This window comes from Hemitrygon akajei, chromosome 17 (genome assembly GCF_048418815.1).
Source record: "Hemitrygon akajei chromosome 17, sHemAka1.3, whole genome shotgun sequence".
Classification (NCBI taxonomy): domain Eukaryota; kingdom Metazoa; phylum Chordata; class Chondrichthyes; order Myliobatiformes; family Dasyatidae; genus Hemitrygon; species Hemitrygon akajei.
Genome location: NC_133140.1, coordinates 70,217,537 through 70,231,483, shown reverse-complemented (window position 1 = coordinate 70,231,483; position 13,947 = coordinate 70,217,537). Strand labels below are relative to the sequence as shown.

General features: G+C 39.9%; 1 protein-coding gene across 5 annotated transcripts in view; it reads right to left on the bottom strand.

Annotated features, from left to right (window-relative positions):
- Positions 1-13,947, bottom strand: part of mthfsd (methenyltetrahydrofolate synthetase domain containing) — a 48,661-nt gene that overhangs the window by 22,538 nt on the left and 12,176 nt on the right. For 2 of the 5 annotated variants that reach the window (XM_073070352.1, XM_073070354.1), the window contains exons 3-4: positions 13,165-13,278; positions 2,766-2,879 (exon numbers count right to left, since the gene is read on the bottom strand). In XM_073070352.1, coding sequence (XP_072926453.1) covers positions 2,766-2,879; positions 13,165-13,278 — 228 coding nt within the window. Of the gene's footprint in view, positions 1-2,765; positions 2,880-13,164; positions 13,279-13,308; positions 13,423-13,947 lie in introns of all 5 variants that reach the window. The other 3 variants (XM_073070353.1, XM_073070356.1, XM_073070355.1) reach the window with 3 other exon arrangements.

Here is a 13,947-nt window from a genome sequence, read left to right as displayed (position 1 = left end):
CTGTTGCTAATTATTTTCCTTTGGTTGATGTGAAGGGATGGAGAAAGAGCTGTCAGCAATTTAGCATTCTTAGATGATTCTGCAAAAGATGCTGATTCAATAGCCAGTTGAGATTTAAAGATTCAAAGTACATTTATTATCAAATTATGTATGCAGTATACAACCCTGAGATCTGTTTTCCCATAGACAGCCACGAAACAAAGAAAATCATGGAACCCTTTCAAAGAGAAACATCAAACCCCCAACGTGCAAAAAAAAAAGAACAAACGTGAAAATATGCGGAAAACACAGAATATAAAACACCAGACAGAGACATTCTATTTGGTGCACCTGGTAGGTAAATGTGTGCCCTTGTTAAAACACACTGAAAATTGAATGTTTACCTGAAAACAAATGAAGTGTATTTCAATAACCTTTCTGATAATTGCAAATGCCTTTTGTAAACTAGGAAACAGTCAACTCTCCTTCTAACTTTCTCAAATTAACGGTCCTATTCATCAGAGGAACAAAAGAAAAAGAAAAAAAAATAACTTAAATATTAACTTCACATCATCTAGTTTTGAACAAAAAGATTAGTTTCCTATAGCACATGGTGTTAGCCCAAGGAGTTAACCTTTATAATGGAACTCCTGTGATAGAGTCACCAATATCATTACACCTGGATGTGTGACCACAAAACTGCATCTAATCATTTGCTGTAGATTCTCTGCACGTTTTTTTTCAAGTCCACTTCTCAGTTAATTCATTAACAGTTCATATCCTGTCACAGTAACAACCTTAAATGGCTGGTGACCTTGTTAATGGAAGTTCTATCATTACCCCTTAACTTCTTCCTCTGTTAAAGGCAACTATGTTTGTGTCCTCTCATTTACACTCAACCTGATCTTGAATCAATGTAACTACTATTGCAAACTCTTCTCAGTTCCAAGTCACATGAGTTGCCAATCTTTAACTAGCTGTTAATATTTGCAGGCTTTGAAACTCATTTCCAAGCAGTAGCAATCGATGTTTTAGAAATAAGCACTAGATGGCGCTCCAGCACCTACAGAGCCTTTTGATGTTAACCAGGAGCAGAAATAGCCCCAGCAAGTCAAAAGGCAACAATTGCATGGGTTACTATCGATGAAAAGTCTCTTGAGTTCATTTGTCATAACTCAGCTAACAGTTATCGCATGAGCATATCTAAGAAAAATATGAAAGTTAGAAGCCAGAAAGGATTGCCTCAATTTTTCACGCAGGCTCCTCCGGAACAGTCAGGTCATGATTACCCAAAGTTCATAACTTTTGATTTCATAGTTGGGTACATTGAAAAATGGAAACAGTTGTTACTTTAGTCAATTTAGATTCCCGTGAAAGAGCTCCAGGTATGATGTGTTTTCTTGGCAACGGAAAAAGGTCAGTTTTCAAACTTTTCCATGTGTATATTTGTATGATGGCTAAACTATGGACTAAACCAAGGAACTAGTGCAAGCATCAATTGAACAACTACAACTTAAGTCCAAACCTGATCAATGGTCTCCTTATCTTAATACTTAATAGGCCATTTTCTGCCCTAACATTTGGAAATTTTTGATCAAAAAACTGGTTTTCCAAGACTTACAACACTCGAGACATGCCAACCCACCAACACATCCTCACACCAACACAGATGTGCTTAAGAGCGCCTGTGGCAAATGGAGAAATTTGTAGAATTTGTTGCAGGAATGTAGGAAATGGGACGATAAGAAAGTCATGCTATAAATTGAGCCTGCTAGCACTAGACTAAGTGCAACTAATTGGTTTTGATTGCTTGATCCCGTTCTCTCACTTATTAACGTATAAAAAGACATGGATTCTAATTGTGTGATACTGTAACATAATCCTTGTCCTTTTATAAATGGTAGAGGATTTGAGCATATAAATGTTTTATTATGTTATATATGGTCATAGTGAGACTTGTATAACATACAATTTTCATGCCAATAATGTACCTATGAAAGCAAATACTCATACACAGGCAATGCAGCCACGATTCAACAAATTGTTTCCTCAAGTTATCTGAGGACAAACTGAATAAACCAGTCTTCTGCTCTCTGGAGAAGAGAGTTACTCTCATTGAAGCAAAATTTTAGAGATCTTTTAAGCTATGTACAGAAAGGACCTTTCCTCTGGCTGAGGAATCCAGAACAGTCCCAAAATAAAGTGTAGGATACAAATGTGCAAATCTTTAACTCAAAGATTCAAGATTGAAAACATCTTGATATGGATCAAGGAGCTTTGATATGGGTAACAGTTTGTTATTGTCACATGTACCGAGATACAGCCTCAAAACTTGACTTACATACTGTTCAGATCATTACACCATGCATTGAAATAGAAGGTAAAACAAACACTCTGAATAAAGTATAATAGCTACATAGAAAGAGCAGTACATGTAAACAATAAAATGCAAGATCATAATAAGGTAGACTGTGAGGTCAAGAGTCTTCTCATCTCAGATACTGACTGAATAAAAACTATGATTTTTGTATAACTGAGGCAATATGGGATATGAGGTTAGGGCAAGAAAATCTTAAAGGAAGAAGATCTTACCATACAGTGGTAAAAGCTCTAGGGCAGGGACTACCCAACATTTTTATGCGATGGACCTCAACAATTAACTGAGAGGTCCATGGACCCCACAATGGGAACCCCGTTTTAGCAGCAGCTTGGCTTACTCTTGCTCCAGTTTCTAATTTAGTGTGACTAAAACAAGAAAGGGATTTATTCATTGGCAGAGTACATACCTGAGCAGTAGAACACACCCTTAATATTTCCTTTGAGGCTCCAGGAGGTGGAACAATTTCATTGAACAGTCCTGTTCTCAACCTAGGTGTTGGGACCAACAATGTTTTTCTAGCCTAGCGAAGTAAAAAGAAACCTGTTTATAACCTGATACAAATCCCTTGATGAATGCCAATATCTAGTTATGGTATCCACACTCATTACATGACATTGCTACAAATTTAATGCTAACATTAAAAATCCGTGAAATCTTCAACATTTCTTCTCATTCCACTGTTCAAAGCATCTCTCCTTGTAGCTCTCCACCAATAAAACACTTTATGATAATGACAACCTTTTCTCTTTGTTTGTAATTCATTTTTTAAAGTTACAATTTCCATTCCCCTGCAAGCCATACTTTGTGCTTGTTTACAACTCCAATATCTACAGTATCTTCTTTGTCAATTTAACAAAAAAAATGTTAATTATATTAAGTTTCGACTTCAGGAGAGTTAGAAGACTATATAACTTATTTGAGAGCTGTGCCAATCTGGCCCTTGTTCTCACAGACAACTGATTGATTATCTGAAGGAAGGCCAATGCCATAATTGCTGTTATACTTTTGCCATATATTGGCTTTGGCTATGGACAAAGTTAATTCTCTTTTATTTAAAATGGTAAATGATAACAACTGTTTAAAGGAATAAAGGCAACAAACAGACATGTGGAAATTGAATTGTACAAGAAGTAGTGGAGACAGCCCAGTCCACTACTGAGCATACCCACATGGCGATTTGTCACAGGAAAGCATCAACAAGGACCCCCTCCCCCTTTACAACGGGCCATGCTCTCTCTTCACTGCGGCCATCAGGAAGGAGGTTCAGGACCCACAACTCCCACACCACCAGGTTCAGGAATAGTTATTATCCCTCAACCATCAGGCTCTTGGATAATGTCACTCAACTTCACTCACCCAAAGTCTGAACTGTTCCCTCAACCTATGGACTCACTTTCAAAGACTCTTCATCTCATGTTCTTGATAGTTACTTCTCATTTATTGTTATTATATTTTTTGTTTATTTGTATTTACTGTGAATGCTTGCAAGAAAATTAATTTCAAGATTGGATATGGTGACATTATGGGTTTTGATAATAAATTTCCTTCGAACTTTTGAACTATGTAGGAAGAATACAGTTGTGATCATTGATTAAAATGAAAGGACAAGTGCAAAGTAACACATTTTGGGAAGTTAAATCAGGCTAGGATATATACAGTGAATGGCAGGGCCCTGGAGAATGTTATTAACAGTGAGATCTTAGGGTACAAGTTCACAGTCGTTTAAAAGTGGTGCCACATGTACACAGAGTGATAAAGAAGGCCTTCATTGGCCAAGGTATTGTGTATAAGGCAGGACATCGGGTTTCTGTTGTGCAAATTATTGGTTAAGCTGTAGTTGGAATATCACATGTAGTTCTGGCCACCTTGCTCTGCAAAGGATGTGATTAAACTGGAAAGGAAATGAAAAAGATTCCCAGGAATGTTGCCTGGACAAGAGGGTTTCAGGTATGAGGTGAGGCTGGAAAGTTTGGGACAACTTTCTCTGAAGCAAAGGAGGCTGAGGGCTGAAGTTATGGTTTATAAGGTTAGCGTGACACTATTACTGCTCAAGGCGTTCCAGAGTTTGGAATTCAAATCTGACACTGTCCTACAAGGAATCTCTGTTTGTCCTTCCAGTGGAATGTGTGGGTTTTCCCTGGATGTACCAGGTAGGTTAACCGGGGATTAATCCAAAGATGTACCAGGTAGGTTAACTGGGGATTAAGTTGTTTAGGATTAATTGGGGTTGAGGGATTGCTGGGACGCAAGGCTCAAAGGGCTGGAAAGGTCGACTCTGCGCTGCATCACTAAATAAATATAGAGAGACATAGATGAAAGTAGATAGTCACAGTCTTTTTCCGAGGGTAGGGGAGTTCAAAACTAGACAGCATTGTCTTGAGGTGAGAGGGAAAGATTTAAAGAGGACTGGGCAGCAACATTTTCAACATAGTGGTCCATACATACCATGAGCAGCCAGAGAAGGTGGTAGAGGTGGGTGCAATGCAATGTTTAAAAGATGTATAGACAGGTACACATATAGAAAATGTTTAGACCTTAAGACTGTAAGATATGGGATCAGAAGTAGCCCATTTGGCCCATTGAGTCTGCTCCGCCATTTCATCATGGCTGATCCATTCCCCCTCAATGTCCTGCCTTCTCCCCATATCCTTTCATATCCTGACTAATCAAGAATCTATCAACCTCTGCCTTGAAAATACTCAAATGCTTTGCCCTCCACAGCTGCCTGTGGCAACAAATTCCACAGATTCACCATTCTCTAGCTGAAGAAATATCTCCCCTCTACTTGGAGGCTGTGTCCTCTGGTCTTATACTCCACCAACATAAGAAACATCCTCTCCCCATCCACTCTCTTGAGGCTTTTCCACATGTTTAGAGGGAAATGGGGGCAATGTAGGTGTATGGAACCAGCAGAGTCAGGCATCATTGCAGGCATGGCCAAGTTCGATCTTCTGACCTCAAACATGCTTTCAGAAAACTGACTAAGTGGTTCCCAAAGAAAACTCGGGATACATGTTTGGGAAAGGCCCTTGATCACGTTCATAATGAGGACAAGTCCATCACTTTACCCGACAGAATATTATTCCTGAAGGAGATGAGCAATCAAAGGTATAATTCAGGTGTGCAATTCTGGTGTTCAATCAAAAGTGTTGTATACCTGAATTGATGTACAACCTTAATAAGGGTGTCAATGGTTAGGGGAGAAGGCAGGAGAATGGGGTTGAAAGGGATAATAAGTCAGCCATGGTGGAATGGCAGAGCAGACTCAATGGGCAATTAGCCTAATTCTGCTCTCAAGCCTTATGGTCCTTTGGTCTTGTATTTCAGGTCTGAAAGTCTTGTTTGTATGCTGCTGGTTGGCTCTGTCAAGAATATTGCTGGATAAACTGGTGTTGCAGGTGTAATGGTGTGGGAATGAGCATAAATAGAAGAGAATGGGTGTGTAGACATATACAGTACTGAAAATGCAGTTATATATGTTGGAGCAGCTGTGTTGGTATGTGTACTGAGTCTTGTCTGTGCTGGTGAGCATGTTAGTGGGTTTAAGGTATTGTTATGTGCAGTGGAGAGTATTGGTATTTTACCAGAAAGGTCGGCGATGGTTACAAATCTAAAAAGAATTAATAACATTTTTAAAAACATGAACAAAATAGACTGTCAGGTTAAGTTATATAACTCATTCCACAAACTGCACTTCAGATGAAATGGGAAAGATCGCTGGCAAACAATTAACTCAAAACAATTTACAAGTCGACTTGCATTAAATTCAGGCCATGCACACAGCTACTCTGGAAGCAAGGAAATTTCTGGAAGGTTCTGAAGGATGAGTTAAAATCGGGTGATGATTGGTGATGTCACAACATGATTGTTTGGAATAATCCCTTTAATGCCCTCAAAAGCTGCAGGTAACTTAAACCACCAGCACTGCGTTAACATGAGACGGTGTTAACATGTTAATCTTTTCCATTGAAATAACGCTGCAGATGCACTTGTACCTCAAAGTGAAAGGTTATTAAAATATTGATAGTATCTTACACATACTTTAAAATATTTACACATGGATTCTGCATATATTGTTTCAACAGGGGATTTTTGATTTCACAATGCCCAACCAATGCATTGTAATGCTCTGTGGAATTTGGGACTTAAAGGATAAAATTGCTAAGTTCACTTTTACCTTGGGTCTGTAATGCAGGATATCAACTAGGGGAGAGAAGGGAATCAAATCTAGTTTTGCAGAACACCGGAATGTAATTGTTGAAACAGAAATGCAAAAAAAAAGTCAATTTATAGATGGCACAAATACCACCTTTAAGTTCGGTATCTATAAATAACAGACTATGTCCATCGTTATGGGCATCCACACCCAAAACATGCCCTCTTCTCACTGCTACCATCAGAAAGGAAGTACAGGAGCCTGAAGCCACACACTTAATGCTTTAGGAACAGCTTCCTCCACTCCATCATCAAATTTCTGAATGGACAATGAACCCATGAGTAAACCTCATTAATATTTCCTCTCTTTTTGCACCACTTATTTAATTTTTATGCATTTCTTATAATTTATAGTATATGTTATGTAAACTTAGCCAGTTCCATCATGGGCACTAACCTTCCCAGCATCCAGGACATCGTAAAAAGGTGGTGCCTCAAAAAGGCAGCCTCCGTCATTAAGAACCCTCATTATTAAGGACCCCTATTACCCAGGACATGCCCTCTTCTCATAGCTACCATCAAGGAGGAGATACAGGCACAGACTCAACATTTTGGAAGCAGCTTCTTCCCCTCCGCCATCAGATTTCTGTATGGACAATGAACCCTTGAACACTTCCTCAGTGTTTTCCCCTTCTCTTTTTGCACTACCTATTTAATTTATTTTATTGTACTTTTTGTAACTTAATAGTTTTTAGTATTATGTGTTGCAATGTACTGCTGCCACAAAACTACAAACTTCATGCTGGTGATGTTAAACCTGATTCTCATTCTAACATTTTTGATAACATACAGGCAAATATATTAAGTGCCTTGGTAATTAATAACAAGAGCTGATGCCATCAATAAGTGGCGTATTTTACATAATGCTAAATTAACATAGATTTGGCATGCTACTTGTGTTTTTGAAATACATTTACAATGTCAGATGGGGATAGATTGAAGGAGATATTCTATTCTTTTAGGTCCTTGTTCCATTTGATAGGGTACCCATATATTGCAGCTGATTAGTATCAATGCCAGAGCAATCTCCATCAAATTGTCTAGTGTGCAGAGGCTCTCCCTCTGATGTGCTTCATCACCTCTTAATCAACAAAGTAGAGGTGAAGCATTTCTCACAGTGATACACAGCAATCTGTGTTTAATATCAGAAAAAGTCAGAGCTAAGGGAAAGAGGATGGGCAGAAAAGCAAGGGGAATGGGACAAGTGCATTGTTCTACACAGAGCTAACTCAATGAACGAAAGGGCCATCTTCATTGACTTAGCAATTCCATGCTACCTGAATTTTCATATGGTGTTACATATCATCAATTCTGCCATGGTTGCAACAGGAGGAGGGTTGGGCATGGGGCTAGCCCCATCCTGTAAAAGCCCAGTGCTACAGAAACACCAATAGAAGCCCCAAAGACCTCATCCCTGGGAGGGAAAGGATCTTTGAGTAAGTACTCAACGCTGGAAGAACTCAACAGGCCAGGCAGCATCCATGAGAAAAGAGTAGCCAACATTTCAGGCCGAGACCCTTCATCAGGAATGGGGGGGGGGGGGAAGAGACGGCCGAAGCCCAGTAATAGAGATAGGGGAGGGGGGAGGGCCTAGAGGCGCCAGGTGGAAAACCAATCAGAGGAAAGAGGAAAGTGCCACCCACTTCAACTCTGCCTCTCATTCCCATCTAGATATGTCCATACATGGCCTCCTTTACTGCCATGATGAGGCCAAACTCAGGTTGGAGGAGCAACACCTCATATACCGTCTGGGTAGCCTCCAGCCTGGTGGTATGAACACTGAATTCTCCAATTTCTGGTAATACCCTCCCCCTTCCCCTATCCCAGGTCCCTCTCTCCCCTTTCAACTTTCTGCTTCTTTATCTCTACAGTTCTTTCATGCTTATCCCCTCCCCCTCCCCCCTTTATCTTTCCTCTGATTGGTTTTCCACCTGGCACCTCTAGGCCCTCCCCCCTCCCCTATCTCTATTACTGGGCTTCGGCCGTCTCTTCCCCCACCCCATTCCTGATGAAGGGTCTCGGCCCGAAACGTTGGCTACTCTCTTCTCACGGATGCTGCCTGGCCTGCTGAGTTATTCCAGCGTCGTGTACTTATTCTTTGAGCCACAGCATCTGCAGTTGTATTTTTGTGAAAGGATCTTTGAAGATGGCCTACACCTGGGAACAACTTAAAAAACTGGCCCAGGGGACAGTGGATTCTGGCCAGCTGCTATTGGAAGCCTAGGCTCCTGCAGGATGCTGGGCTTAAGAGAAGAGTTACATATCACACAAGTGAGGTGGTTACTGTCACTACTTCATTCCCCAGTCAAGTGTATGTTCAGGGCTCCTCGAGCAGCTATGAAAATTAGAACCAAGATCGGCACGGCATGAACCAAACTATTGGATGTTGTTTAGAATTGGAGTTCCCTTAAGAAGAAACAAATGGGGCAGCAGGGGTAGTTCATCAGGATTTGTAGCCATCTTGCCAAAAACACGAACATTTAAAACCATAAGACATGGGAGCAGACACTTGGTCCATCGAAACTTCTATACCATTCTCCACCATTCCATCAGTTCTGATTTATTATCCCTCTCAGCCCTGTGCTCCTGCCTTCTCCCCATAACTTTTGATGCCCTTTCTAATTTAACGAAAAGCAAATGAACTGAAAAGGTGCTGGGAATCTGAACTGAAAACAGAAAATGCTGGGAACACATGGTAGGCCAAGTTGCATTTGTAGAAAATGAAGTGAGTTGATGTTTTGGGTTGATGACTTTACATCAGAACAAGGAGAAACAGAATACAAATTAATATTGAGTTACAGAGAAGGTTCAGTGGAGGGATGGAAAGGTCAGATAGGATAGGACAGGCTGTGAAAGGGGGAGATCATAGTTGCTGTGGAGATGCCTTGTATAGATGTTCAGTCAAATGAATATGTGGGGTAATAGTGTGGACAAGGAGAGTATTGTGTTACAATAAGCAGGTCTACTTGAGATGGCCAGCAGATCAGGCTGTGATAATGGACAGTGTAAACATGACCCATACACACAGGTGGACGAGTTTACATAGAAATGGCCAGTTCTGGTACAGGGAAAGAAAGAAAATTACCTGCGGTCAAAGAATTTGATATTGAGTCTGCGAGGTCGCAACACGCACAGATGGATCACAGATGAGCACATCCTTTCTTCAATAAGGAGGCCAAAACTGCTCACAATACTCCAAGTGAGGCCTCACCAGTGCTTTATAAAGTCTCATATTACATCTTTCCTTTTAGATTCTAGTCCTCTTGAAACGAATGCTAACATTGCATTTGCCTTCCTCACCACAGACTCAACCAGCAAATTAACTTTTAGGGAATCTTGCACAAGGACTCCTAAATTGCTTTGTACCTCAGATTTTTTTTGTATTTCCTCAAGCTAGTGCTGAGTCTTGGTATTATCAGACCATAAGACACAGGAGCAGGATTGGGCCATTTGGCCCAGTGAGTCCGCTCCGCCATTTCATCATGGTTGATCCAATTTTCCTCTTAACCCCAATCTCCTGTCTTCTACCCATATCCCTTCCTGCCCTGACCAATCAAGATCTTATCAATCTTTGCTTTAAATATTCATAAAGACTTGGCCTCCACAGCTGCCTGTGGCAAAGTATTGCACCGATTCACCACTCTCTGGCTAAAGAAATTTCTCCTCATCTCAGTTCTAAAAGGACGCCCCTCTATTCTGAGGCTGTGTCCCGTAGTCTTAGACTCTCTCACCATAGGAAACATCATCTCCACATCCACTCTATCAAGGCCTTTCACCATTTGATAGGTTTCAATCGGGTCACCCCTCATTCTTCTGAATGCCAGTGAATACAGGACCAGAGTCAAACAATCTTCATATGACAAGCCATCCAATCCTGGAGTCATTTTCGTGAACCTCCTTTGAACCCTCTCCAGTTTCAGCACATCCTTTCTTCAATAAGGAGGCCAAAACTGCTCACAATATTCCAAGTGAGGCCTCACCAGTGCTTTATAAAGTCTCATATTACATCTTTCCTTTTAGATTCTAGTCCTCTTGAAACGAATGCTAACATTGCATTTGCCTTCCTCACCACAGACTCAACCAGCAAATTAACTTTTAGGGAATCTTGCACAAGGACTCCTAAATTGCTTTGTACCTCAGATTTTTTTTGTATTTTCTCTCCATTTAAATAATAGTCAACCCTTTCATTTCTTCTACCAAAGTGCATAACCATACACTTCCCAACACTGTGTTCCATCTGCCATTTCTTTGCCCATTCTCCTAATCTGTCTAAGTCCTAATCTGTCTAAATCTCTACATCATTAAAACTACCTACCCCTCCATTTACCCTCATATTGTCTGCAAACTTCGCAACAAAGCCATCAATTCCATCATCCAAATCATTGACATAATGTGAAAAGAATTGGTCCCAACACAGACCCCTGTGGAACACCACTAGTCACCAGCAGCCAATCAGAAAAGGTTCCCTTTATTGCCACTCTTTGCCTTCTGCCAATCAGCCTCTGCTTTATGCATGCTAGATTCTTTCCTGGAATACCATGGGCTCGTAGCTTGTTGAGCAGCTTCATGGGGACATCTTGTCAAAGGCCTTCCGAAAATCCGAGTACACAACATCAACCGATCCTCCTTTGTCAATCCTGCTTGTTATTTCTTCAAGGAATTCCAGTAGGTTTGTCAAGCAAGATTTTCCCTTGTAGAAATTATGCTGGTTAAGGCCTATTTTATCATGAGCCTCCAATTCCCCTGAGACCTCATCCTTAATAATCGACTCCAACACCTTACAAATAACTGAGGTTACACTAACTGGCCTATAGTTTCCTTTCTTCTGCCTCTATTACTTCTTGAAGGGTGGAGTGATAGTCACAATTTTGCAGCCTCCCAGAACCATTCCAGAATCTCGTGATTCTTTAAAGATGATTACTAAATGGTCAGGAGACACAGACAGATTAACAAAGATTGGGAGTAGGAAGGAGAATTACACTGACAGGTGATAGTCGGCACAATAAATTGCAAATGTAAATTGCTTACGTTGCTTTATCAGTCAGTGTGAGTTATCCCATCAGATTTAATTAAGCATATTCCATATCTCATCTGCATAAACAAGTTAGTTTTAACATTTAGCATGTTCAATTTGCAGTGTAATGCTCCTTATACTGACTAACCTTCCAATATAATACCAGTGGTACTCCTTTCTATAAGCAGTTCCCCAAGATCAATTCATGGCATGTAATTTATAGGTTTCTGGTCCCCATATAATATGAACTAAATTATTTGATGGTAATTATGTTAGTGAACTGCAAGGTGATTCCCTGCACAGTGCCTGTACATAAACACATGCATTATCATGGCATTGGGATAGCCTGATCCCCCAAGACAAAGAAAAACTCTCTGCAAGCAATTTGGGAGAAAGAGCCGAAGCTGTAAACAACTAGTTATGGGGTCTCTGTAAGTTCATACTGAAATACTTCCCTTGTCAGAGCTAATTTTTATTACGAGGTCAAATCATCACATATCAAGTCCTGCAGTAGTCAGACTGTTGATAGGAATAAACCAGTGTATATAACCACCCAAGTTGTTCCAATGGTGTGCTCTGATGAATTATTTTCACTTGTGGAAGTGCACACTAGCTGGTTGTTACCAGTTATTCTCAATTATGTGTCTGAGATATCTTGCAGGGGAAAGGCATCACCTGACAGTGTATAAAAAGCAGACTACAAAATGAACACATTTTTCTTTCAGTGTTGTAACAGTAAAATGAAACTTGATGGCATAGTATTTCATAAAACACTTTACAGTACATTGCTTCATAACTCTGCTTTAAGATAGGGTGCAATTATTATGCAAGGAAACAAGTTATTCACTAGATGAGATGACCAGCAGATATTTTCCCATTCCAACTAGGGGCATAACTGCTTGATGCCCAACAAACAGCAATAATCTCCAGCCTTCAACTACTCTTTACTGATCACCAGACTAAAATATATTCAACTAGTAATTCCTCCAAACTGTCTTCCTATGTATAAGACAATGTTATATTTTAAACAAACTGGGGCCTTTACAGCACAAGGTTTTTCCACAGATTTCCAAAGACCTAGCACAGGATTTATTAAAAGTTGAAATTAGCAGTTTTTGTTTTAAAAAGAGGCTATATTATGGTATTACACAAAAAATCTACACAATAGTGGAAAATTATTATAAATTTTCATGCTCGTGCTCAAAAAATTCTGCATTATGGATCCAAATTAGGTTTAATATCACTGGCATATGCCGTGAAATTTGTAAACTTTGTGGCAGAAGTACATTGCAATACCAGATAATATAGGGAGAACAACTGTGAATTACAGTAATTATATATATTATGAATTTCTAATGTCACTGCAGTTGAAGGACTGTCAAACATCCATGATATAAATTTATTTTTTAAGGTGAAATGTTAACCTGTAATAATAGGCAATAGACATTGGGACTTGTACAAGTGTGTGTCCATTTTGGGAATTTTTATAATAAATCTGTTTCCTAACCCAAAAAAGCTTGTCAATTAAAAAAACACATGAGTTAAAACTGCTGTGTTTAAGTGCATGACTTATTACCTGGAGAGCAGCTAAACGGACTCCTTCAAGTGGTTTATCGGGATCCACCTTCACCTCTCTTGCCTTGATGAAACAATCTAGGTTTTTGATTTTATTACAGGCATCGTATGCACCCTGCAGTGACAATAAGAAACGAAGACTTACTTCTAGCACGAGCAAACGGACATTTTCCTGTGGCTTGTCGGGATTTACTTTGACAATCCGTGTGCTTTTGAACTCTTGGAGACTTGGCAACTTTTCTGCAGCCTGAGCAGCCCCCTGTTTCCAGAACATGTGACGAATTGCAGTTAACAACAAGCAAAAATGCGGATGCTTTATTATATCCCCCACATTTTCAACTCTTTGTGCTCCCTTACAGTACATTAACCTTTTTACCCACATAAATCTCCTAACCCATTACATCCTGAAAAAATCTGGATTACACAAGGGATTATGTTTCACTGTGGTATTTTGAACACTAAGGTTGAAGCAATAAAATTGGAGTACACAGGCACTTAAAATTGCTGTTTGCAGCAAGCAATGTTAATTACTTGGAAAAAGTACATTCAAAAAGTGCATCATCTAGAAAGGAATATTGCTAAAATAAAAATCCTTTCTGAAAGAAAAAGTGATCGAATATACCAGATGTTATAGTGGATTAGTTCATGAACGGCTGATTTACTGAAAGTCCAGTCTAGAATGTACAGATGAGTGGTGGGGTGGAGATACGTCTCTCCAAAGGACATAAGGCACTCCTCCCCTCCGCTAGCCTGCAGGTCACCCTTAAGGAAGGTGTAGCTCCTG